Source organism: Ascaphus truei, chromosome 3 (assembly GCF_040206685.1).
Source record: "Ascaphus truei isolate aAscTru1 chromosome 3, aAscTru1.hap1, whole genome shotgun sequence".
NCBI lineage: Eukaryota > Metazoa > Chordata > Amphibia > Anura > Ascaphidae > Ascaphus > Ascaphus truei.
The window spans coordinates 404,521,613-404,549,361 of record NC_134485.1 but is presented as its reverse complement, the minus strand read 5'-3'; the positions used below and the strand labels follow the sequence as shown (position 1 = coordinate 404,549,361).

Below are 27,749 nucleotides of genomic sequence, written 5' to 3'. Positions count from 1 at the left end.
GTAAAAGCACCGACCTTAGACCGCGCAGGCTGATCTGGATTGCGCAGTTCGTAGTCGTATGTAGCAGGGTCAGGACTGGAGAAGGCAGCATCGTCAGTGGACAAGCTAGGGTCAGGACTGAAGACATCAGGGTAAACGTTGTTCAAGCAGGAGTTCGGCAACAGGTAGTCAGGAGTTCCCCGCTTCAGATTAGGAGCGTGAGCGCGGGAGTGGACTCTGCGCGTGCGGCGACCATGGCCCATGGTACTGGTCTCAGGAAGTGATAGGTAGACCGGAGTGGGCACACCGCCTGGCAGCAGTGGTAGATCAGTGCTTCAGCGCAAGAGTCCTGAGCGGGATGGAGAATCCTCCGCTTCAGCGCAGGAACCAGGACACGGCCTCTGCAATAGAGAATGAGCAGCAGGCCCCAGGAACCAGGGAGCTGAAGACAACACTGGGGAAACCTCCGCTTCAGCACAGGAGACAGGAACAGACCGCTGCGTGACACTTGCAGCCGGTCTCAGGAAACAAGGATCTGAAGTCAACAAGGAGAGTACTCCGCTTCAGCACAGGAGACAGGAACTGACCGCTGCGTGAGACTAGCAGCCGGTCTCAGGAAACAGGGAGCTGAAGTCAACAAGGAGAGTACTCCGCTTCAGCACAGGAGACAGGAACAGAACTCTGCGTGAACTAGGGAATAGAACTAGAGAGATTAGAACACAACAGAGCCAAGCCATAGGGCTTGTGGCAGAACACTTGTGAAAACCAGGAAGGGTTATGCTCGGCAGAGAAGGATTGTGGGGGATGCAGTACTTAAAGGCCAGCGGGCCAATCCCCGGAGGAGGGTGTGAAGGCACTGCTCCAATGAGTGAGTACAAGGCTAGGTTGCAGCTTGCACAGCTGCAGTAGATACCAGAGGGAGTGTTCCAGGACTGCACAGGTCTGTGAGGCAGTAAACTGAGGTGTGGATTCCTTACAGGGTCTAGGCTAAAGGAGAGTGAAAACATTGGTGCTAAAAGCAAGATAATAACCACCTATACAACATAAGAAAAATGTTCCCACTCATTTCTCTTTCTTCGGACAAATTTCTCATCCACTCCCTCATCTTCACCCGTCACGACTACTATAACTCCCTCGGTTTCCCCTTCTACTCCTCCACACCCCTCCAACAAATCGAAAACGCTGCAACCCGTACACTTCTCAATCTCCCCCGCTCTGCCCACACCACCCCTCTCCTCTCCCAACTCCACAGCTACCCATCCAACAGCATTCCCTCATCAAATTCCTCACCCAGGTCTACAAATCTCTCCATGGTCTTGCCCCTCCTTACCTTTCAGCACTCATCTCTTGCTAACACACCTTCCTGTCCTATTCAATCCCTGACTGCCACAACCTCTTGATTCCGATCATTTGCTTTACTTGCCCCCCTCCTCCGGAACAAGCTCCCCCACCACATTCAATCTGTCCCTTCCCTAACTATGTTCAGAAGAAAACTCAAAACTCATCTCTTCTCCAAAACATTCCATGATCCCCCCTAAAGCTCCTATGCCATCCCCTCCCTCAACCCCACCCTCCCCAATGCCCATGATCTCCCCTAACCCTTCCTAAAGTCTCCAAAACCTTCCAAAGTCACCCACCTCACCGATCCAATTGCCTCCACTGTCACCACTGTCAAACCCATCACCATGCCACCAAGAGTAAATCCAGAGATCTGAACTCAACCCCTGTCCACTAACCAAGCACGGTTTACTAACTAATGTACAGTGCCCTGGATAAAGGCGCTATATAAATGTTGTTATAAATAAATAAATTCAAAGCACAACAGAATCTAATGCCAGTTATTGACTATGGGGACATTGTGTATGGTATAGCATCCCATATTCATCTCAGCAAACTCAATATTCTATACAATTCAATATGGAGTTTGGTCTTTTATGTGACTACAATATTGGCTATCACTTGACGTACAATTTTCCTAACTTTCAAATCCTTTCTGTTCAAGGTACCCAATTATCAAGCAGGCTTCTCACCCATATTGTATAGTTCAAAGATTCAACAAAGAAACCAGTCACTCTTCTTTAAATCTACCTGAATCTCTCTAAACTGCCACCTGTTTAAGATCGTTCAAGTCTTCTGGATATTTCAAATATTCAGGCAATTTTTATTTTATTTGAAAAGAAAGCCTTTTGTCCCCACATACCTTAAAAAGTGTCATAAAGAGATTGATGAAGGGGTGGGAGAGAGGTTTAAGACCCACCCAGAAGATGAGTTTATGCTATGCTCAATGTAGAAGAGTTTTAGGCTAAACACTCTGCAACTGAGATATGAAATTAGAAATTCAATACGGAATGTGTGTTTGTCCATGGAACAGGTGGATTTCCATATTTCCAACTTCAAGCCCTCTCTGGTGGAAATCTGATGATGGTATGCGGTAACATAATTAGATAATCTATTTTACTCCTTTTATTTTTAAGAAACTGTCTGCATTTATTATACTGTATATTTTTGTAATAAGCTTTCTGTAACCTAAGCACTGTACTATTTTTGTATATAAAATCTAAAATGGAATATGTAATGAATTTGGGGCTCTGATTGAACTTTGTATGTTTTTAAGAGTGATTACTTTTTTGGACACATTTTGCTACGATAGATTTTTGTGTGCTAATTACATATGTTGCTTAGTAAACAGGGACCAAAAACCCTGCAAGTGCATCTTGATATTAATTTTTGGTGGTGACAGCGAGTAAAGATACATATTGTGATGGATTGGGGGTGGGGCGTAGAATTAATTTGAGGGATACTGCGGGAGTGGAAAATGAGTCAGCTAGATAGCTGTGTGTATTACCCTTGTCACATATAGCACTCACGTGCTCACAGGTGTGCCGTTCATGACAAGGACCTACAGTACTTGAATATGAGAGGTAACTCTCAACAATGTATTTATTCCCTGGTAAAAAATGTTTTATAAATAGATTCAGTATTGAGTAAATAGTGATCTAATATCATGTGATCTCTTCAATAGGGATCTCATGACCCTGCAATCAATCTGTTGTGAAGACATCTTCCCTGTGCTTGAAATAGTTGAAATCCATTCACATGATAGGGCGGAAAAGCTCAGCATCTTTAATGCAGGCACAAATGTCTGCGGCCCATGGTGACACTAAACATTGTGGTACTGAAAATGTTAATACATGAATTCATTATTTATCAGATGAAATTACACTTCATGTTGTGCTACTTTCTCTCAGTACCATCAAGCAAAACTGGTTCAACTGTCTCTTTGATAACTTAAATTAATTCCCACAATGTTATATCCTTGTGTGATACATCTTCACATACACGTGTAGGATGTGTCATCCACAAGACCGGGTTTTAAGCCGTCTGAAGAAAGTGTTTGTGCCACAAAAGCACAAAAATGCAATTTCTGTGCAAAAATGATTATCATAGTGTAAAAAGAACCAGGATACCTACAGTAATATGTAGTCGACACTCAGAACTGATCAATACTACATAGCATGCAGTAAACCTCTAATGTAAAAATAGCCTCATTCTGTAATGGCACATAGATCTTATCACCATTTCATGTGCCTAATTTATTTGTACAGTTGGTCTTTTTCTTTTTATAATTGCAATTTTGACATCAATTTAGTCTAACCATTTCTATTATGTATTTCAGCATTTCTTATTTAAATACAGGTACACATTTTGCACTTTAAAGGCGTTGCTTTAAATTTATGTGGGTTTAAAAAAAAAAAAAAAAGTCTACCTGCAAGATTAGCATATGTGTTCATAATCTCTCATTGCAACCTATAAATGAGTAAGTCAGTTCAGGGAGCATCGAAAAAAATATCTTTAGCGTTGATATAAAAACTTGAACGAACATTCTTATAATCTCAAAGGTCCTAGTTTACCAAGGGCAGGTGGTTTGCACAGGTCTGTAGAAAAGCTAGGCGTGGCCAACTCCAGTCCTCAAGGCAACCGGTCAGGTTTTAAGGATATCCCTGCTTCAGCACAGGTGGCGCAATTAATGACTGAGCTACTGATTTGAGCCACCTGTGCTGAAGCAGAGATATCTTTAAAACCTGACCTGTTAGTGGCCCTTGAGGACTGGAGTTGGCCACTCCTGCTGTAGACAGAATACTATGCTTATTAAAATCACAAATTATGTTTATATTTAAAAAAAAGTATTGCCGATTACATTTTCAACCGCAATCCCCTACTCTACTCTCTATCTGATGTCTCAGGTGCATTTTAATCGCTGTATTATATTTAACATACAATAATGTACGCAGTGATTTATTGTATAAACATAAAATGTAGAATAAAAGGTGAGTGCTGATACAACAAAAGCAGCACAACCAGGCACCATATAAAATGAATAAAACCATCGCAGGGGACAGAACCTTTTCTACAGGGAGACAGTTTGATTTCCCTGTTGGAAAACACACAGGGTGAGTCAGTAGGAACTATAAATAGATTGTGAAATAACTTGGATGTATTTTTCTGGGGAGGGTAGAAAATATGGAGTATATAATGCTTTTCGCTATGCTGTGAAGCCTCTATGGTTGTATATTTTACCCTTAGTCTTATTACATGATTGTCTATCAAATATCAAATGTGGGAGTTCAAATTGTGTGATGCTTTCTTTCACCAAGGCCTGAATGTTGTAAAAAGACACAAACCTTGCCTAGAAAACAAGGTATAACGCAGGGCAGGAGCTAGAAACCAACCAGTTCATAACCAAATGTGTACAAGTGTCAGATTTAGTTTGGAACAATCCATTCCAGGGACTGAGTTTCTGAGCTGCCACTGGAGCTGTTTGTTCTTGGCCAGTACTGTAGCTTGTGGGTGGGTGGCGTCACGTGACACAGAAGCTGCTTGCTTGTTACTGAGCTGCTGCACAGAAAAGTTTGCAGAGCCCAGCAGAGAGTTTGGAGAAAGGCACCTGCCCACAGTCAGCCTGGACTCACCCAGCACCCTGCAAGGAAGCTGATCCGTTCTCTGGTGACCACAGAGCAGCTTGTGGCTTTATGGGGACCTAAGAGAAGATTTGTGACCTGTGGGAAAAGCCTCACTTGTGTTTTAGGTTTGGAGTTACTGTATGATACTGTTCCCCTGCTGCTCACTCCGCTGCATGAGCTTTCATGCTCAGAGCTGCTGAGAGGCAGAGGTGGCTACAAATTACCTTGTATGCATCTGGTAAGTTACCCATTACATCACTTATTCTTTCTTATTGCAGCTGAGCACATCGTCCTAACTGAACGGAGTGCTTCTCTTTGGTTAGTTCTCTGATGTAAAGCCAGTTTCTCTTCATTTATTGGCATGGCCGGTGTACATTAGCACTGATACACAGTAACTAATTGGGTCATGAATGTGATCCAGTAGAGATATTAGAGGAAGGACTTGCTTATCCCTAGTCTCAGTATATTCGGGATAAATACAAGAAGCTTATGAACAGAATAATAAGGAGATAGTAGGGAGGGATCGCTGGCACTTGGGTCAGGTCACATTACATTTGTTGTCTGGATGCTGCTGACACGGTCACATTTTAAAGAGGGAAGTGACTGTTCCCTTAAAGTACTCAAGTGCTGATAAGGAGGATAACTGTGGGAATGAGTGGGAACTGATAGCAGTGCAGCTTGTGAGAAATACTGTAGTAAAGTAAATGCCCAGACAGGGCATCCCATGTACTCACACCACCTCATATCATACACTATGTATGTCTAACATACTGTATGCATGATATATATATATATATATATATATATATATATATATATATATATATATATATATATATATATATATATATATATATATATATATATATATATATATAATGGGTGGGTGTGTGTGTGTGTATACACACACACACACACACACACACACACACACACCCATCCATCCATCTCAAAATGCATATGCATGAATATATTTAAATATATGTGTATATATCATTAGCCCTTATCAATCCACTGCTGGATGAGGGCCTCCCCGGGGATCTTCCAATATGATGCATATATATTACACACATGAATTTATATTGTGCTGAAAGTGTAACAGACACAGCCCTTTCTTTTCCTTAGTGTGTAAAACCGAATGACAAAAACACGCTTCTTTAGGTGACACCCTGTCCAAAAAGAGACAATAGGCAGCTGTAACAAATCTGTGGAGGTTTAGCTGTATGTGCATTACTTGTTATTTGACACCATATAATAGAGGAAGAGTAAACATTTTTTTTAGACAGTCATTCAAATACATGTCATTGTATTAATATACATTGTCATTCTATACATTGACTGGCTCTGACAGTCTCCTTGTAGTGCCATGGGATTACGTATATGCATTTCATAACAAGTCCTGTCACTACTTTATAAGAATGGAGAAGGTGGGGGATGTAATTACTATCTACACTTTTACTAATGACAGGTGGGGAAACTTTCCTTTCTCATGAGGATAATTCACCTGCCCTGCAACCATTGAGCTGGGAATGGCCATAAACTCATTTGCTGGAAGCCCATCTGGTAGAAAACAAATACAACCAAAGGTTCCAAGTGTCCTGGTCACATTTTTGGGATAACTGACATATCCTACTCATATATTTGGCTTTACATGTCTTTGCCCTTCCATTGCTTATTTCTAAAGCCCTGGACACTATGTCAACGTTTTAGCACCAGTGGAAGATAAATCTCTGTTCTTGAAACTTTTCAGTACTTGCCGGAAAGTTTGTATTAGTTTTTATATTGGCTGAACTGATTTAACAGGTGGGGTGGGGGGGATGGAGAAGCTGGTTATATGTAAATATTGCTGGAAAACAACTATTTTGCATAAGTTGAGCAATGCTACATGTGTCGGCCAAGAATTAACAGGGTTAAAGTAACACTTTGTTTCATAGAGCATTTTTTTTTACTCTGCAAGGGGGGGCAAGCAGTGCAATAAGTAATAGGGCTAGCAGTGCAATGAGTAATGGGACCATCAGTGGAAAGTCAAAAATGAGTTCCCTTGTTATGTCTTCTGCCTTCAACATTTTTTTGGCATGTTCACCCACTAATTCGCAGTTATAACCATCAAGATATGTTTTAGTTGCATTAGTATAAGACAAGGAGCAGGATAAAAAGCACTAATAATAATAATAAAATATTTGATGTCATAAAATGTACTTTAGGACACACCCTTTTATCATTCAGTGACATGTATAAAAGGTGTTCTCATGTGGATTAGTGTGACCATAAAACTCTAACTTGTTCAATGTCAAAGGAAAGCCTTGCAGTGCCTTGGCCTTTAATTTATTAACTCCTTTTTTTATGTGGGTGCCCTGTTTACCTGTAAATTGTTTGACATATATATCCAATCATGCAATCTTCTCGTTATTAGCATGCAGCCTTCTCACTGGCAGGTAGGGCAACGCTGGAATACAGTCTGTGTTCAATGTCATTCACTGGCTAATGTACTAAAACTTTATTTGGACTGTATTTGAGGCTTCAAATTGTTTAGCTATTGTGAAGTTAGCTCTGCTACGCTTGAACAGTTTTGATACCAAGAAAGGGAAAAGCTTAGGCATTTCTGCCTTTGTGCTAAAGAAGTCTTTTGTTCTTTTCTCTTGTTTATTCAGTTGGTTGCTTTTCTTTTATGCTGTGTCAATCATTCTTTCCTCGTACTTTGTCATTCCATTTGTGTTTTAGTTTATATCATTATCAAGCCTATTTCTGTGTACTCAATACAAATCTTATTTTATAGCTAAAGTGTGTGTTCCGTATTATATCATTTACACTCTTACATTTTGGGTGTAATACTTAGAGGATTGGTATGAAAAAGAATGCATTTCATAATACAAACAAAAATGACAATCATTTTCATAGAGCCTACTTGTGTAGTTCCCCTAGTGCGTGTGTGTGTGTTTAGCAAATACAACTACAGTATATTTTAGAGCACATTCATAGGCCTGCAACCCTGCTCTTCACCATTATCTCCTAACATACAGTTCTTCCACTGCAGCCAGGGATTCTGGGAAATGACATGCAAATGAGCACAGTAGCACCTTTTACTTCATGTCCATGGACCACTATAAACTCACACCCTCCATAACATACTATATTTAATTATAGGGGCTAAAAACAGACACAAGATTAAAAATACTCCATGATTAATGAGTTGAGAGATGTGATAACGTTACCAGTCCTGTGAACGGGATGCAGCTGTAGGGCAACAAGCTTTCTTTGCAGCCAAAAGAATGCAAGCTGTGGCTCCTTATGCTGATTGGAGAAACCTGCGTGCATGCATCACAGGTATAGCAAATAAAGCCAATGGTGTGTGTAGGTATGAAACTCTATAGAGACATCACAGTTATGAGGGGGTTCCCCAGATGACAATCAGCTGTCTTATGGGGAATCCAATGGGTCAGTGTTTCCCAAGCGGCGTTCAAACACCCTGGGGTTCCGTGAAAGGATCAAAAGGGTGCTGTGGGATTTTCCCAATCTCCCAGAGCAGGGCAGTTTCCTCTATACTGTACTAGTTGGCTGCTGCTGAGTAATTCAGCCAATTAGGAGGAGGTGTCAGGAGCACGTGGGGTGTGGGCAAGCAGAGGAGGAGGAAGCAGCATGGGCAGTAGAGCGGTGACGCGGTGTGTGTCTGTCCTTTGTGTATTTGTTCTGTTGTGTGTGTGTTTCTGTGACTGTCCTGTTGTGTGTTTTCTGGGACTCCCTGCCCCCTCTGATGCCCCTGCCCCCTCTGTCTATCTGTCGTCTGCTGGATTTTCTGTGACCCTGTCCTATTGTAGGGGTGCCTCAGCAACTGAGCACTGCGGTTAGGGTTCCCCCAAGAGAAAAAAAAAGGTTGAAAACTACTGCAATAGGTTGAAGGATCCCTGAAGCTGTACTGCCTTTCCTCCAGCATCAGGCAGTGAGTAGCTAGAAATGGATGCTGTCCGCACCACACAGCTGAAGTAGAGCAATCTAACGGGCACGGGACGTGTTGATGAAACACTCCATAACGCATCCCAGATGAAGGAAAAATCTCAAGTTGTGTTCAGCTGTAGTAGGAAAAGTCTAATGGGCAAATACCTCCGGAGCGGAGTATCTAAGTAGCCAGTGGTATGCGTAAGCAGCTTGAAATGTCTAAGCCTCATGCAGCTGTAGTTCCCATCAGGCAAATGGTGTCAAGCGACCTTTGACTAGTAACAGGATTTAATATGTTTCAGATCATATAGGTAGCCACTTATCATCCAAATAGCAAAAAAAGTGTCCCAACACGTTTCGTTGCATTCATGCAACTTTATCAAAGGTTTGATTGCTGTATTGTGACGTTATCTTGTACACCCTGAACATTTCCTAGGTGACAACCAAATGATGGCAACATTTAAAGCCACAATGTCTCCCTCAATAATGTCAATAGTTTCCTATGTGGATACATTTGTAAAGATGCTGTGCACAAATTAATGGCACTTTGTATAGGCTATTAACCATATACTGCCAGCATCTGGAATTAATACACTATACAGTAAATGCATGTACATTTTTTTTTACATTTCGCAATTAAATTAAAAGAAATCAAATGACCTTCAAAAACATGATAAAACATGTACCCTATTATATAACCAAAACCATTATTTTCTTAAATATCCAATAGGGTTTATATTAACCAATTCCATGTCTTTGAAACAAAATGATGTATGAATTAGACAATGAGTAATTAAGAGTCAGGGTATGTGAAAAAGTAAGCGAAACCCTGGTTTTATCAGCTAAATTAAAGGAGATCATTAGAATCGGGTGTTTTTAACTAATTTGGTCGATCTTCCGGGCTGAGTTTGGGAGGCCTCACCTTGTATAAAGATCAAAAACCTTGTGAATTTGGTCTTCACCATACTGGTGTGTGGAAACACATCATACAACGATCAAAAGAAATCTCTGAGGACCTCAGAAAAGCAGTTATTGATGCTCATCAGTCTAGAAAGGGTTAAAAAAAACATTTCTGAGGATTTTTGGCTTCACCAATCCACTGTCAGACAGTCTACAAATAGAGAAAGTTCAAGACCACAGTCACATTGCCCAGCAGCGGTCGTCCTATCAAAATCTCTCCAAATACAAACCGGCAAATCATCCAGGAAGTTACAAAGAACCCCAGACTAACATCAAAGGATCTGCAGGCCACTCTCACCTTTGCTAATGTGAGTGTTCATGACTCAACTATCAGAAAAATATTGAACAGGTCTGATGTTCATGGAAGGATACCCAGGAGGAAACCATTGCTCTCTATAAAGAATTGCTGCCAATCTGAAGTTTGCCAAAGAGCAAATAGATGATCCACAAGACTTTTGGAACAATGTTCTCTGAACAGACGAGTCAAAAGTAGAACTTTTTGACCTCAATAAGAAATGTTATGTTTGGTGAAAACCAAACACTGATCGAACAGAAGAATCTCATTGTAACTGTTAAGCATGGTGGTGGGTGTGTGATGGTTTGGGGCTACTTTGCTGCCTCAGGACCTGGATGGCTTGACATCATTGATACAACCATTAATTCTGCATTGTATCAGAAGTTTCTAGAGGAGAAAATAACACGCCATCCATCCATGAGCTGAAGCGAAAGTGGGTCATGCAACAAACAAGACAATGATCCTAAACATGCAAGCAGATCTACAAAAGAATGACTGCAGAAGAAGAAATTTAGCATTTTAGAATGGTCTAGTCAAAGTCCGCACCTAAACCCCATTGAACTGTTGTAGCATGACCTTAAGCGAGCTGCCCATGCAAGGAAGCACTCATGTCACTGAGTTGAAGCAGTTCTGTAAGGAGGAATGGGCCAAAATTCCTCAAAACCGATTTGCGAGAATTGTTTTTGTGTCATTTGTTTGACCAGGTTATCTTTATCTATTAGGACTATGATTAAAATCTAATAACAATTTAGGGTTGAAATATGTGAAAATACTAAGGGGTTCACGAACCGTTTTCTCGCCATTGTACGACAATGTAAGAATCCATAGTGCAATTAGAGTTCTAGTACCTAGTTGGTCCTTGAGACTAGGTGCCACAGTATCCAATTTAAATATCCAAAATGTTTTTTTGGAGGCAAAGTGTTTTAAATCTGTCGCCTCCAAGGATGGAAATGAGAATATATTCTAAACCCATAATTTCCAAAGTACATACATCCTTGTGATTGTTTAATACAGAAATATTTAGGAACACCATGTGTTTGTGCGCCCTTTAGAATGCTATGTCTATGTTCCAGAAATCGCACAGAGTGGGCGTGTGGTTCTGCCAATGTAATTAAGGCCTTAACCACAACTAATAAAATAAACTACATGGCTTGTTCTGCAGTTAATATTTCCTTTAACCGAAAACGTTTCATGGATTCTAAGATTCTTAAAATAACTTACCTGTAAATTCTTGATCACTGCAAGGCACCTGGACGCCCCACATTTGAAATTCCCCATCTCTATTAAATTGGATGAATTTCCTTCAATGGCACTGGAGGAAGGAAGACGACTGACTGCTAAAATATTTTTTAACTTTTTTGCCTTGTGGGAGATCACCTTAGGTGAAGAAGGAAGATGATTTTTCAAAATAGGATCAACCACAAGGCTCCTCCAGTATTTGTGTAAAATCTGCTTTATGTTAGCTGACTGATTAAACTTAGTGACAAAAGCAGATGACATATCGTTAGTCTGTTTACTCCCCCCCCCCTTCTGATCCCTACTCTTGGTAACCAATTGATCTTTTACAAGAGATCTCTCCATTCATAAATGCGTACTCTGTTCAATGAACTATTAAAAACTTACACCATATGGAGCATCATTATACATATGTTGCAGACGTTATTGCACCATATATCTCACGTCGTACCGCTGGCTCGAGTTGGAGAGCGTTTCCGTGTGATTTGCAATGTAAACAACTGGAGCTGTTGTTGGGGAGGGGAAGAAACAAGGCAGCCTGCCATGGGTACCGAGGGGGAAGGAACACCCCCTACTACCATTTCCCGCCCCGCGTGGGCAGCCAGCCACGGGGACTGGGGACTGGGGGCTGGAGGGGGGGGGGGGAGGACACACCGCGTGAGCAGGAGGAGCAGCAACACACACACCCCCATTACTTACCTGTGCAGGTTTGAAGTCCTGGCAGCTCCATCCTGCGTCACAACTGGGTCAGTACACGTGGACATGAAATTCCAGGCAACGCCGGGTATATAAGCTAGTAGTATATAAACCAGATATAGCCTAGTTTTTGCAATAGTGTTTTAAAGCAGCAATCCCCCCAGAAGCCTAGATCAGTTTAAGTTGTATAATGTTAGCACCTTGTTCCGTTCTTGACAAAAAAATTGTGTTTAAAAATCATGATTTTCTTAATCTCTACCTTCTGAGGTTACCATAATAACATTTAAACTGCACTGGGCTCTGAGGAGAGCTCTATTTTAACCCCCCGGATACTTAGAGGCAATTCAAGCTGCACTTTCTAATAAAAAAATAAAAATAAGAAAAACCTAAGCTGCCAATCGATTAGTTCTCCCGTAATCGATCAGTAAAGATCCTGCTTTCCAGGGTTCACTAAATGGCCGCCTTTCAGTTTCCAGGAATCCTTCAGTCTGTGTAACTCAGCAGTTACAATGTATTCTTAAATTACCAAAGTAACATTATCTATTGTTACAGTTTACAGCTCAAACTGCTGGGAATATTGACAACAAATGATCACAAACAGGAAAGTGTTACAAATATCCTGCACTGCTGGGGAAGTGTTAAAACCTGCTATACAAATCAAAGTATGCTCATTATATTAAAACTCATTAAAAATGGCATTAAGAGTTTACATTTAAAAAAATATATATAGTATATGATCTAATGCAGAACTGATTTATTAAAAAAAAAAAAAACACAGCTTATTATGTATATTTTCTGCATCTATGACTGTTCATCCAGAAGATAGGCTTGTGATTTTCTTTGTTCTGTTTACTTAACTTTGTAAAAGCAATTAGGTTGTATGTTCTGCAGGGCAGGGATTTTCTTTTTATCGTCTGGTTTTATGTTTGAGGTACTTTTTTTAGGTTTTTTTTTTGCACTTTTTGTATGATTTCCTATAATGTATGGTCTGTTTTGTAAAGCACTGCTGCATACGTTGATGGCACTATATAAAAAAAAACACACTGTACATATATCAAAATTAAAAAATGTTGTTGAGTTGATGCTGAAGCATTTTGGATAGGGATCTCGGGGTGATCTTGAAGGGAGAGTATGCCTTTTTGCAGGTGGCACAAAGATCTGCAAGAGGGTTGACATTCCAAGGGGGAGGGTAAACTACATGATCAGGTAGATTAGAGGAATGGTCAAGAGTAAAGGTGGCCAACTCCAGTCCTCAAGTTCCACCAACCGGTTGGGTTTTAAGGATATCCATGCTTCAGCACAGGTGGCTCAATCAGTGGTTCAGTGAATGACTGAAGCAGGGACATCCTTTAATCCTGACCAGTTGATAGCCCTTGAAGGTTGGAGTTGACCACCCTTGCTCTTGACCATTCCTCTAATCTACCGGAATCATTAGTCATGTAGTTTGGCCACCCCTGTTCACGAGTGTGCCCAAATAGTGCAAAACAATGCACACAAATTCAAAGGCATATAACGGGAATAATGGCATTGTAATGTCAACTACTATAGAGTCCTGGGCTGGGAGTCATTCTTTCAGCTGACTTTAAAGAAGGAGAGCCAACAGGCTACTAGGTTGTATAGGCAGACATATTAGCAGCCACTTGATTGATTAATAATAATAGCATGTTCTTGTATAGCGCTGCTAGTTGTATACAGCACTTTACAGACATTTTACAGGCAAAGGTCCCTGCCACGTGGAGCTTACAATCTATTGTATTGGTGCCTGAGGCACAGGGAGATAAGGTGACTTGTGACTTGCCCAAGGTTAAAAGCAGCTGACACCAGGAATTGAACCAGACTTCCCTGCTTCAAACTGTCAGTGTCGTTACTCACTGAGCCACTCCCTCTCCCGATCATTGATGAAACCTCACCTAGAGCACCGTGTTCAGAAGGGGATAAATAAACTAGAACGTTTCGAAAAAGTGCTACTATAAAGTTTTATGAGGTAGACCAGGGGCCTCCCATTGCTCGCGCCCTCCCCCTTACCTTATCTTTGGCATCAAATGATGCCGTGAGGACGCGTCGCCTGAAGCCGTCTGAGTCAAGGTAAGGGAACTTACAGAGGCCTCGCGAGGGCCCCATGGCATTTAATTTAAACGCCTTCAGGAAGAGTGCAGGGCTTCTGTAAGTGCTGCGCCTCCCCCCCCAAAAAAATCTCACCCCCCCCCAGTTTGCGCACCCCTAATTTAGACCATGCACTGTATCAGAAATCACTGAAGGACCATAATATGTATAGCTCGGAGGAGTGATTGGAGAGGGGCGAGGAGGGGGTTAACTTTCACATTCATAAAGGGTTTCAACAAATGAGAGGGGGGAAGCATATTTCAGAGAGAGAGCAATGCTAGTACAGGAGGTCATGCTCTGAAGATCAAGGCTGATAGGCTCAGGGGAAATGTGAGGAAGTACTTCTGCATTGAAAAGGTGGTGGATCCATTTAATAGCCTTCTAACAGAGGTGGTGGAGGCTAATGCAGTAAGGGAATTGAAAGATGCTGGGAACAGACCTAAAGATATCCTAAATATGAAAACCATGGATTAAACAGGGTCTGCGATTTTACAGCAGATGGGGAAATAAGAACCACTTAGCCTACAGACGAGCCAAAGAGTACGCTAAAACTTGCCTTAAACTAGCCAGGTACATGCTGGGTACATTTTAGTGACATTTCTGCAGAGGCTAATGGCCCATCGGATTTACACAGCAGGGGTTCCTGGCAGTCCCATTCAGTTTGAACCCCCGCTGTTAATCCGATGGGCCATTAGTCTGTCTGCAGAAATGTGTGAAATGTTGCAGCATGTACCCAGCATATACCTGGGTCTTTTTGTAGATTTCCCCCAGGTTTGTTTTAGAATAATCGTCGGCACTACAGTATCTAGTATGCTTATCTGCCGTAAAATTCAATGTTTCTATGTAACCTCTTCTTTGCCCTGTTTGCTTCAGACTTTATGATTTAGGGAATGGTTATGTGGAACAATAGGCGGAGGCAGGAATGATTTGCATGGCACAGCCACAGACTATGATCTAATGCATTCAATTCCTAACCCGCGGCAAACAACTCGACTAGTCCTGCCCAAGAAGCTTGAGGCTCTCATTGTTGAAGTATAGTTTTTTTTTTTTTGCAGTTTCAATCTAACTATATTACTTAAAATATTTTTTCTTTAGCGTGTTGGTGGCCACATGTAATATATTCAATTGTAAATATTACATTGTAAAATACTGACAAATCGCTTAATTCTTTTTGAGAATACTTCATTTATACAGTAATCAATGGCTTAGCTCTTATAAAATAAGCACACTTCGTCAGCATAATAATTATTTTCTTCTGTAACTACCAGTGTCTAATAATCATAGTGATTAAGTGTAATAGTTTGGAATTTTTAAGTTCAGAGGTCAAAACCTGGAGTCTCTGGTCATTACTGATAAGAACTACTTAAAATTAAACTACATTCTCTTCCAGTCATATAATTAGCTTTTAGCTGTACATATATATTTCTGTAATCCTTGAAGGATAAAAATGACCAACCTGTTTTATTGCATCTAAAGTCTTGATAAATAGCAGCTTACCAAACTTTGGCATCCCTGGAAGGAGGGCAAAGCTGAAAAAATGAATTTGGACACTCCCCCCCCCCCCCTCCAAGTTAGAGGTTTATGAAAAGTTGTGTTTTCTACTGTAGTTTGTGTCTTTCTTTCATTTCTGTTACTGTGCTTCTGTGAACAAGTAAGAGCTCATTTAGAGCAGTACTCTTCGACTGACGGTTTCTGGAACATCCCAACCTTGTTGTCTCCCTTTATCTTGCATAGTCCTTTCTCTCTCTGCCCTGTATGCTGTTATCTTGATATCCTCTTCCTTAGTCTCCTGCTATTTCAGGTCCCAACTATTGCTTGAAACCTAACCCAACACCTTTTGACAAACCAATTCACTCATTTGGACTTCAATCTCTCTGTAAAAGCAGAAATGCACCCTACTCAACTTTTTGTAAACTTTATTTTTTCTCACAGAAATTGAACTGGGGGGAAATCGGAGCTGAACCACACTATTCTTAGCACCGGGGACACCCCCGGTTTCTGAGATGTTAACCTTTTATATTTTCCAGGGTTTCTGCTCACTTTTTGGAATCATCTAAGCCTCACTCCCACAGGCCAATAGGAAGCAACAATGCTATCAGAGCATTACATTATAGCTTTCTATTGGACCATCCTGGCATCCATGTTTTGATTTTACAGTACTTTCATTTTACCGGCACATAAAAAGGTAAATATCTCGGGAACCAAGGCGTCCCCAGAGCTAGGAATAGCGTTGTTAAGTCCCAAGAAGCCCCCAGGTTCCAATCCGATAAGAAAATGAAACAGCAGTCCCACCTTCTCCCTTTTTTCATTTTTTTTTCTTATGAGTGCTCCCCACTTTCATGTGAGACGTTCCCTGTTTTGCTTCAGATCGATTCTTTCACCCACAGTGTCGGTCCTGTGAAGAGTCAGCATTTCTGGAGAAATCAAAAGGTTTGCCAGATCACTCTGCAGACTCCTTTCCCAGTGTCCCTGAAATGCATAGGCATGTTAATAAGTATTCCAATGATGCCGACAAGCTCCCAATGCTCCTGCAACCACATCCGCTATAACAATGTGTGCCGGGAGTGCATACAGCTGGGAAGGGGAGAAGGTTTACGGCAATAGAGAGGTGTTACCAGCCCTCTCTGTCTAAAGAGACTTCATGTGGAAGAGTTAGATTGTAAGATCCTCAAGGTAAGGTCTTTGTCTGATGTTATCCCCATTTAGTTTTCATTCTCTCACTCCCCCGTGTACAGTATTGTAGTTCTGTAAAGCGCTGTATACACTGTTAAGGCTATATAAATACATTGATACATACTTGCACCTAATGTCGCTTGTTTTGCATCAGTGGTTGTCATGGCAACCTCGGGAGGCCAAAGATCCGACAAACCGGTAAAAAGTAAAATAAAATAACACAGTTGGTGTTTTCTAATGAAATACAAGTAATTTTTGTTAAGAAAAAAATATATATAATTTTAGGCGGTACTCGTGCTGTAAGCTCCCTTTTCGCTGTGAAAATTCTATGAGATCAGGTGGAATTCATGTCTAATCAGTTGCCATTAGGCATAACAAAAATGTAGTGAAACATCAATTATTTAAAGTAGTTTGTATCTGTCACATCATCTTGTTGAAGTCCCTGCGATCGGCCGCAGGGTACAGCTAGCCGCCGGCCGTATCACCGCAAAGGTAAGTCCCTAACCTTAACCTAAGGGGTCTAATTAGCAGTAAGTCCCTAACCTTAACCCTTACTGCTAATTAGACCCCTTACCCTAAAGTTCTTTACCTGTTAACCCTTTACCCATGTATTTGTCACCATGTATCTGTCATCATAACTCTGTGCACTTGAAAACGGAGGTAACTCTCAATGTATTACTTCCTGATAAAACATTTTAGAAATAAAATAAAAATATATAAATACCCTAACTCATAAATGCCTTACCATAAAACCCCTGAAGTTAACCCCAAATACTAACACTAATCCCTGTAACCACCTGTTTACTTGCGGTGAAACGACAGATGGTTAGCTGTACCCTGCGGCTGATCAGCGGTGACTAAATGGCTGTGGCTGATTGACTGCGGCGAAATGGCTGCGGTGAAACATCCCATTCTGATTTGAAGTATATACTGTAGAGAAGTAAAATGATTTTTCCCGCAAAGAAATACTGCACATTTTGCTCATTATATTTTAGTCCAATATGCTTTTGTAGTTGTTGGTTAAATCAGAGATTCCTTGTGCTGTTTTCATTCTCTTTAATTTGCCTTTAGAAAAAGGAAACCGCATACATTTCTCATGGGCCCAGTAATACTACTTTTGTTCTTGAACAGTCCAATATATAAGGGCCTAAAGTATATGATGGTTTAAAGCGTAGTGTGTGCATATCTAGGAGGGATTTACTCCTTTAAATTAGAAAATGCATTTAATTTTGAGCAACGGTTTTCTCTCAAAGCAGCAGCTACTGCTCATCTACCCAATAAACATACGATGGTAGAGAGTAGTAATGAGTAGCCTATACAGTAACCACACACTTTCAACTGATAAAAGTTTTATGTGCCTATGCTTAGAGAATGGAGAAATGGTACTGAAGTCCTAATCCTCCAAATAATTGCAGCTGTGAACTCCTTCTGTTGCATATCCGGTAGCCATGCTACTGTTTTATTTATGAACCCAGAGTGACACTGCTTTGTTGTTATAAAACGTAAAGTTCTGCTTTCTTTAAAAAAATAGCTTTATCCCTTTAGCACCATACAAATGATGATACGGGTGCTATTGCTATGAAGGAGGATTGTGCATGCTCACTGTATGAGAAGCTGAAGGCTTATACATTCCATTGCCTCGTAATTGTTCCCTTTCTGGAAACCTGATTGGGGAATTTCCGTACATGTTTCAAATATATGTCCTCATGTTCTCAAGAGACGATATCGGAGCATGACTCACACAATCTGGGGGGGGTAGATGGGTAAGGGTTTTACAGTCATTTAATTTTATGTTCATGTACCTTAAACATCTCCTGGTGAGCAAGGTGATTGTTCTGCTTAATACATTTTCCAATTACATAATGTTCTGTAATAATCCTTTTGTGACCATCTGCGGACAGAATGGATTATTAGCGTATGTTTTCCCAGCCCCTCAATCCGTAAATAATTTAGAATGCAGATGTACAGAGGCTTATAGTATGGGCCATAGGGAGAACACATCACAGCAGATCATAGTTTCCATAGCTCTTAATGGTAAAGTTGGCACAAAATATTGTCCTATAACACATCATGACTGAATACTTAGTGCCAGAGGTTACATCTGCAACTTGGTAATCCAAATATATTACAAGGGTACCTACATTATTTACCTGGTAAATATGATGGTTATTCATGGCAGTGACTTCTTTCTCTTAGTTTTTTTTATTATGCCACTATCAAAATATAGTCACCTGTAATCTAATGTCAGTACAAGTACACAGTGTCCCAAAATGACTATACCAAAAATAAAGTTCAATAACATTTTTATTATTCCAGATGGCAACAAAACGCAATTATTTAATGAATTCTACATGTCTTCCACTATTAGCTATGGACCATAATTTTTTTTGATGAGTGAACTGTGACCGGCAGTTCATACCTAAACATTCTAGAAGAGGTTTTTTTATTCAAACTATTTATTATACTGTAGTTGCAAGAAACTATTTGCTTGTTACAAAGAGCCATGTTCCAAATGGATAGAGCATTTCCACACTTTGCTTGAATCGTTAGAACATTTTCAAAGCAAACCTTTCCAGTGTTGGATTCCAGTAGGGGAGGACCTACTGAAGGGCCTGCTCTTCTCCCTCAATGTAACCACTTTGGACTTTTATCTTTGGGGCTTTTTGAAAATAAAAGTCTACCATAACAAACCAAGGGTTCTTGAGGAGATTTGTATCCCCAATTTGTATCTTATCCATCCCTTCAGCTGTGTTAGAAAATGTGTTTTCCTAATTTGAACGCAGAATTAGATTGATTATAGTTAATAATAGAAGACCTGTCGAAGTTTATTCATTGAAATAAATAAAACTTACCAGCCTTCAGAAGATATTTTGTTTGGAATTTTGTCACAATCTCAAATAATAAAAAAAAGTTATGTCACTTTCGTTTTGGTATATTCATTTTGGGGCACCCTGTATATCTATGTACATACTTATTTCACATTACTAGAGTTACAAGGTTTAAACGGTTTGGATAAATAGCTGCAAGTACATTACATAATGTTATGTCAAATGCATGAATACTTACTTGCTTAGTTTTTCCATGAGAAAGTTGAAGTACTGTACACTAAGCAGATACAGTAACTATGTGTATGTGGCCTTTTTGTGTATGTCGGATGACTACATGTGGTCTAACGCATAACCACACTAGGATTTGTTTGCTCTTCAACGAATTCTAACTGAAGAAAAGCTCACAAAAGTGCACGGAGTAGTTGTAATTTACATTTTTTTTATGTGTTTAAGTCTCATACAGAGATTCTGGTAGAAGGCTGGATCACTTAAATGTGCACCCTCTGCTGACTGAATTCACACTTGCAGGCAGAACAGGAGCAAGCATTGGTTAGGCAACATTTGATTTTAATAGCTTCTTGTGGACCAGAATAATCGGATTGTTATTGGTAGAAGTCATTCAATACTTTATCTAAAGATACTAATCTATCAATTGCTAAACAGATTAGAATAATACAGGGACAATTAATCCCTGCTAGAAAAAAAATTAAATCTGCCAATTAACCCAATCAATCAACACAGCTACTATAATAAACTAAAATATATCAATGCTGGCATAATTAGGTTTTGTCAAAATAAATACAAAATGGTCATGTGAAACTTTTTATAATGTATTAAAGCAGGAAACAGTGGTGCTGTTTTGTCTTTGGTTGCAATTACCCCTTATATTTTGTTCATTGCGACATGGGAAAAAATAGGCTTTCTGGAATCTACAGTACATGTCCTTGTCTATCAGAAAGGGGGACCAATAACATTTCCCTCTGGTTAGCAGGAAGGTATCTTGAGAGGAATTTACAAAAATGGGCAAATGTGCACTTCTTGAATTGTACAGTAACTTTCAGATTCATACTGAAAACCGCCCTTGTTCTGAGAAAAAGTAGGGCATTGCTGCATTGAGTTACGCTTTCCACAGTCCCAAACAGTTTTTTTTATGTACACTACCTACATTTGTCTATGAAAGTTCTCATCTGAATCTACATTAAAAAGAAAGTACTTGGAACAAAAGTCCAGGCAATTATGTAGAGACATAATAGCAAAATAGTTTCTAAATGCTGCCTTAGAATTTCTGGCATTACTATTATGGATTCATATGGATTAATATTACTCACTCTCTTAAGTATCCTCGAATGACATTTTAAATATTTCCTATCTGTTTATTCTTCACAAAGTCTGTTTTTTTCCATTATGCATTTGACCTAAAGTATTGCTCTTCTTTTTTTCAACAGATTAACAGCCATAATGGTTGAAGCAAGAGTTCCTGCATTGTGTGTCCTCCTGTGCTTAGTGTCCTATGTGGAACCACAGAACACTCATTGGAAACCAACATGGCCAAATTACAAAGTTCCAGTCATTCTTCCACAATCTACTTTTGATTTGGACAAAGCACATTTTGATGCAATACCAAGACTAGATGTGGCATCTGCTTGTGGACCAGAATGTCACAAACATTCGCCAATGCCTACATTTGATGAACTTAAAGAATACATGTCTTACGAAACCTTATATTCCAATGGGAGCCGTACTATGACCGAAGTAGGAATTTACGTTCTTGGCAACAGAGCCGAGTCTGAACGAAGTGGTGGTAAATCACGCAGGAAGAGGCAGATTTATGGATCTGATAGTAGGTTTAGTATATTTGGAAAAGACTTTTTGTTGAATTATCCCTTTTCTACATCAGTAAAATTATCCACTGGCTGTACTGGCACTTTGGTGGCAGAAAAACATGTCCTAACTGCAGCTCACTGCATCCATGATGGTAAAAGTTATGTCAAAGGAGCACAGAAGCTGAGAGTGGGTTTCTTAAAACCCAAGTATAAAGATGGTGGGAAAGGACTGAACCAGACAAATTCTAGAATTCCCGAAAAGATGAAGTTCCAGTGGATTCGAGTGAAAAGGACACATGTTCCCAAAGGTTGGATAAAAGGAAATGCCAATGATATTGGCATGGATTATGACTATGCTTTGTTAGAACTCAAGAAACCTCACAAAAGAAAATTCATGATGATAGGTGTAAGCCCCTCAGGTCGTCAGTTACCTGGTGGAAGAATTCACTTTTCTGGCTATGACAATGATAGGCCGGGCAACTTAGTTTACCGCTTCTGTGAAATAAAGGATGAAACATATGACCTTCTGTATCAACAGTGTGATGCTCAGCCTGGTGCTAGTGGCTCTGGGGTGTATGTGAGAATGTGGAAAAGACAGAAACAGAAATGGGAGCGGAAGATCATTGGAATATTTTCTGGGCACCAATGGGTAGACAAGAATGGCGTCCCACATGATTTTAATGTAGCTGTACGCATAACACCCCTTAAATATGCACAGATATGTTTCTGGATCAAGGGAAACTACATTGATTGCAGAGATGGATAATACGTTTCACTTCACTATCCCCAAAAAAGCACTTGATGGTCTCATTGTTTCATGCAAAAGCCAAACTATTGAGATTTAGCTTTTTTTTAAAGCCCATATCTAAACCAACGAACCACTTTATTCACTCAACAGTTTCCAAGTAGAGGTGCAACAAACTAAGACGAACTAACTATAACATTGAATGAAAAGGAAATCTTAATCTTCTTGAAAACCTTACATTTTCTTTCACCGTACTGATAAGTCAATACCTTGAAATATTCATATTAATAGAAAGGGTTAACATGTTTTTTCTTTGGTTAGGCATGATTTTATTCAGCTTTCTTAATTTTGTGTCACATGACCTCTTCCACGGCTTGCTGGTTTTTAACCATTACACTGTCAAGAAATGTAAACTATTGATCTGCACTTCTCTCCTCTCACAGAGGTAGATTCATTGTGGTAGGGAATTAAGACTGCTAAGGATTGCTATATAATGACAGAGTCCCGATTTCCCTGCTGCATTGTGTGACTAAAAATTTATTATTTCTATTTTCCTGCTGAGTTTTGATTACTGCTGTAACAATGTAACAATCTTTCACCGATCCCGTTCTGCTAGCAGGGGAAATAGATTTTGCCTCAGGATCTATACAGTATATATAAGTAAAATCATTTCATTTCACTAATTTAATACGGTGATTTTCTTTTTATCAGATGTTTTTCTATAGGTTATGGGTTAGATCCTCAGAAAGCCGTTCATTTTTACATAATAACGTGATGTAAACGAACTAGGGAACGGGCATTATTTTTCGTCTTACTAACGGGTATCCTCAAAGCTAATGAGATGCAAAAATAATGTCCATTCGTCAAAGTAGTAGTGCTTCTGTGATTTTCATGTCTCTGAGACGCGTTCTTTAAAACACTGCACATGTGCATTGGTCAAATCTTAAGGTGCTTCATTAAGGCAGCGGTGCGCAAACTGTGGGGCGCGACCCCCAGGGGGGGCGCGAGACTGCCGGTGGGGGGGCGCGTGGTTTACAGAGGCCCCGCGCACTTCCCGAAGGCACTTAAATTAAGTGCCCGGGGAGCTGCAGGGCCTCTGTAAACCATACTTACCCGTAACTCCGGCGGCTTCCTTCTTGCGTCGCCATGGCAACGCGGCGTCAAAATGACGCCGTGAGGCCATGTGACGTCACGTTGCTATGGCAACGTGACGTCATGACGCCGGAGGGCGGGTCAATGGTGGTTAGGGGGGGCGCGGAAGAGAGGGGACCGCCGGCAGGGGGGCGCAGGGAAAAAAGTTTGCGCCTCCCTGCATTAAGGCATCACCATTAACGGAGATTTTCATGTGTGTTACCAAAAGCTAATACAAATCTTTTTATCATTTTGGGAAATGTATCATTTTTACACTTAACTTGTTCACGATATTATATGATGTATAATGTAATAATGATTATAAAGTATGGGTGTACAATAATGTATAGCCATACCTCAACAATGTAGAATTTTTGTAAATGTGCAATTAAACAAAAGGACATACTTAATTTTATTATAATTGTACATTAATAAACATGAACTATTAATTTATATTGTTGAGGTACAGTATATATGGACTACATTATTGAACACCCATAGTTTATACAGTAATTATTACATTATATAGCATATTAGTCCACATAAGACTATCACTGTAATCACAAAAAATATATAATCTGATTTATGGTGTTTCATACATGTCTGTAATCCGTCATATATAAATCTTTGTATGATAGGTGTAACTTTTTGTAATGAAAGGGTTAAGTCCTATACTCATTACATTGTTGTTAGGCTATTCCAAGAAATAACGCACTGATAATCGGGGTCTGGATGTGAGTAAGTGCAGCGTTATTATCATGTGCTAACATGAACGCAGGTCTGAGGATCTCCAGCGTTAGGTAAAGAGCTAATTACTATACGATTTGCTATGGTCCGTTAAAAGGTCAGGACCCGTTATATTTAAGGACACCACCAGGACATCATTGCGCTGAGCACCTTTGGGGATATGCATTACAGATATGGATACATTGAATTGAGATGACGTAACGTTACAAATTACCGCCTTCTGAGGATCTACCCCTTCTATTTTTTTTTAATCGACTTTTCACTGCCAACTACGTTGTTCTATGAAGAGTCTCATAAAAGTAACAGAATTATAGGTGGTTTGTGACACATCGATAGCACGCGTTTGAAATGTCCATATGCATACACTAATTCCTGCTTTCCACATAGCCTAAATAACAAGCACGGCTTATTCTGGTCTCTAGTGGCAGATATAAAATATCATTAAATTCAGTGTGGTGGTAAATATCAGTAAGCGTGCAGCCATTCCTGTTATGTTACATTGAGTGCTAATTGCAGCTCTGCTTCAGCAGAATAAGATATTCTCTCATATGTTTCTTATTTAAAATTAGCAGTACATATTTATTTTAAAATATTGGTATACTTTCTGACTCTTAAATGATAAATAACATACCTTTTTGTTACTGAAATACAGGTTTGCCTGCATTAAAAAAAAATGCTTTACCTTTATATGTTTTACCACAAAATGTCTAATACAATACATGGGATTCTAAAATGGGTCATAAGAGTACTGAACACTCCCCTTGTGTACCAGCACTCACTATTAATTCATACTCCTTTAACATATCTCAGAAACTTGTATGCAATTAACATTTCATATTCATTTTTGTGTTTCTGAGAAGATAAGGGTAACATAGTTAATGAATGCTGAGGCTTAATTAAAGTTTCCTAATTATTTCCTTAGGGTTTACTGCTAGAAAACCTTGTCATACAAAAGTATTCTTGAGAAAAGACAACAGTATCTTGGGTGGATGGAATATAGGAATGAGATTAAATACATGTTATATCATTGTGACTTTGCTTCACATACCTATGCATACAGTAAGGCTCTCATCTAACATCTACTTATAGCTTTAGATTCCTATATACCTAGAAGAATTGCATCCTGTGGTGGGTGTGATCACTGTAAATGGACTAATGCACACACTTGCCGGGAGATTCTGCTTGACCTGATGGATTCCCTTTATGGATCTTTAATCCGAAAACAGATTACATTTTACATTGGAAGGAGGGGATTATGTGTGCCTCCAAAAATGGCTTCCATCCATTGATTATCTTCGATGTGGTCCTATAAATGCAGTACAGAATATTGCTGTCCACAGACTAGATTTGTATGGTCAGCTCAATCAATTTAAGGCGGATAGGATATTTTGTAGACTTGTGGGGACATTTTTTTTTACATGATGTACTTTTCGGAAATTCTAAATACATATGTTGAACTGGCACTCACGAGGTCGGTCCTCTTCCTCAGTGGTCACACATGCGTGTTTAGGTCAGGGGCTGCCAACTCCAGTCCTCAGGAGCTACTGTACCAACATGTCAGGTTTTCAGGCTATCACTGCGTCAGTACAGCTGGCTCAATCAGTGGCTCATTCGTTGACTGAGCCACCTGTGCTGAAGCAGGGATTTCCTGAAAACCTGACCTTTTGGTAGCTGGACTAGAGCTGGCTACCCCTGGTTTGGGTGCCCTGATCCTGTTCCCAGAACTGCTAGCTACAAAAAAAAACCTTTGTCAAAAACAAATCAGCACACAAAAAAAAAAAGTTTAAAAAAAAGGATAAACTCACATGTTCCTTAGATATGAAAAGCTTGTTCCTTTAATAGGCACAGATTCTTCCAGATTTGCAGAGTTTACAGAAAAAAAAAGAGTTACGCAGACACATTTATGACAAAGTTTTTTGTGACACTTAACAAATGAAAAGTGCCCAAGTGCCACAGGTTTCTTTCTTCGGAAGGTTTCCATGTACAGAAAGTAAGTGTACACATTGGAATCCTTTCATTTGTTTCAGGAACCACAAAGGTTTAGCCGCGCAATAAGCAGGAGACTTCAGCATCCATGGACATAACTGTAACTTCGGCTAGAATGCCCTATGACTGCTTAGCTATTACGTCACATTTCAGTGTACCAACTGCATTTTCATTTTGCATGTAAAAATTGTCACTTACATGTTATGGTGCTTTTGTCAGTGTTGCAAAGTTACACTTGGTAGCTGAAACTATGGGTGTTATTTTGTTCTTAGTTAAAACTACAATCCTCTGGTCATGCGGGGGTCTCTGGGGCGGTTCCATGCTATTTACCAGTAAGTGTATCAGAACTAGGGGATCCCCAGGGCTGATAATAATGGGGTTCAGCTGCAGGGATCCCTTTGTTCCCACTCTGTAAAGCAAAAGAAAAATGGGAGGGGTGGAGGGTGGATGTGGGATTGCTGCTTTAACTGGGCGATAGATCATCATTTTTATCATCCTTTTGATCCAGAATAAAGTGCGCTCTGAATCTGTGCAATGACTAATTCTTTGTGTGTAAATAGCTATAGTTATAATTTACCGAATGCTTTGACATTTTCCGGTGCTTCATATAATGGTTGTTTGCCTCAGCACTTCTTTACAATGTGCCGCACATAGAAAAGGAATCCTATGAAACAATTATGTCCTGTGCTTTTGTGAAACAAATGTGTCCTGTGCTTCCCGAACAATTGTTAAGTTGTTGTTGTAACAAAAATACAGAACTCTTTTGTCTTGAAACTGCCTCAAAGTATTATTTTGTTGCTGTTGTAATTGTTGGGCACACAATGTATTTTAACGCCTTTTTTTGCCTTGTACTCTACAAAGATACTGTAGGCATTCATTTTGCTATGAATATATATTTCATTTTGGGTGTTTATCTTACGAAGAAGTCCTGTGGTGGTTTTTTTTTATCCCACTGAAAGTCGAACAAACGTGTCTGTTTCGCCGTCATCGTCTTCGACTTTTTCCCATGTTACATCTTCTGCATTGCAAATACAAATGGTATTACGCATGGAATGGGCCATGCATGGGTGATTTTAACTACTCGGAGTAGAAATTTAAGGGAAGCTGTAATTTGGTATTGGAAGACGCACTACTTTTAAAAAATGGTATACATCTTCGAGATGATCTGCGCCCTGAGAAGTCTACAACTTTTGCTTCGAGTTCTTGGTATTGGCGTCATTGTACACACTTGCACAGGTGTGGCCAACACCAGCCTTCCAGGCCCACCAACAGGGCAGGTTTTAAGGATATCCCTGCTTCAGCACAGGTTGCTCAATCATTGGCTCAGTCGAAGACGGCGCCACCTCAAGTTATTTCACAATGTATTGATAGTTCCTACTGACTCACCCTGTGTGTTTTCCAACAGGCAAATCAAACTGTCTCCCTGTAGAAAAGAGTCTCTCCTCCGCGATGGTTTTATTCATTGTACATGGTGCCTGGTTGTGTTGCTTTTATTGTATCAGCAATCACCTTTTATTCTACTTTTTATGTTTATACAATAAATCACTGCGTACATTATTGTATGCTCAATATAATACAACGCTTAGAATGCACCTGAGACATCAGATAGTTAAATGCACCTGGGACATTCAGTATATGAGAGAGTAGGGGATT

The 27,749-nt window shown here is 40.0% G+C and overlaps 1 protein-coding gene across 2 annotated transcripts; it reads left to right on the top strand.

Moving 5' to 3' along the window:
* The first annotated feature begins 4,826 nt into the window (after positions 1-4,826).
* PRSS23 (serine protease 23) lies at positions 4,827-26,870 on the top strand. 2 transcript variants are annotated; one of them, XR_012800040.1, is made up of 3 exons: positions 4,827-5,178; positions 21,110-23,193; positions 23,552-26,870. XR_012800040.1 is itself a non-coding variant. In XM_075592566.1 (2 exons), exon 2 carries the CDS (start codon positions 21,123-21,125, stop codon positions 22,251-22,253), a length of 1,131 nt encoding a protein of 376 aa, XP_075448681.1. In that variant the 5' UTR covers positions 4,827-5,178; positions 21,110-21,122; the 3' UTR covers positions 22,254-26,870. The 2 variants fall into 2 exon arrangements, 1 of the variants encoding a protein (XP_075448681.1); XM_075592566.1 differs by having other exon boundaries at positions 21,110-26,870.
* Positions 26,871-27,749: the final 879 nt, after the last annotated feature.

Excerpts from the sequence above, each read along its gene's own strand:
- PRSS23 (XM_075592566.1), top strand. The coding sequence starts at position 21,123 with ATGGTTGAAGCAAGAGTTCCTGCATTGTGTGTCCTCCTGTGCTTAGTG.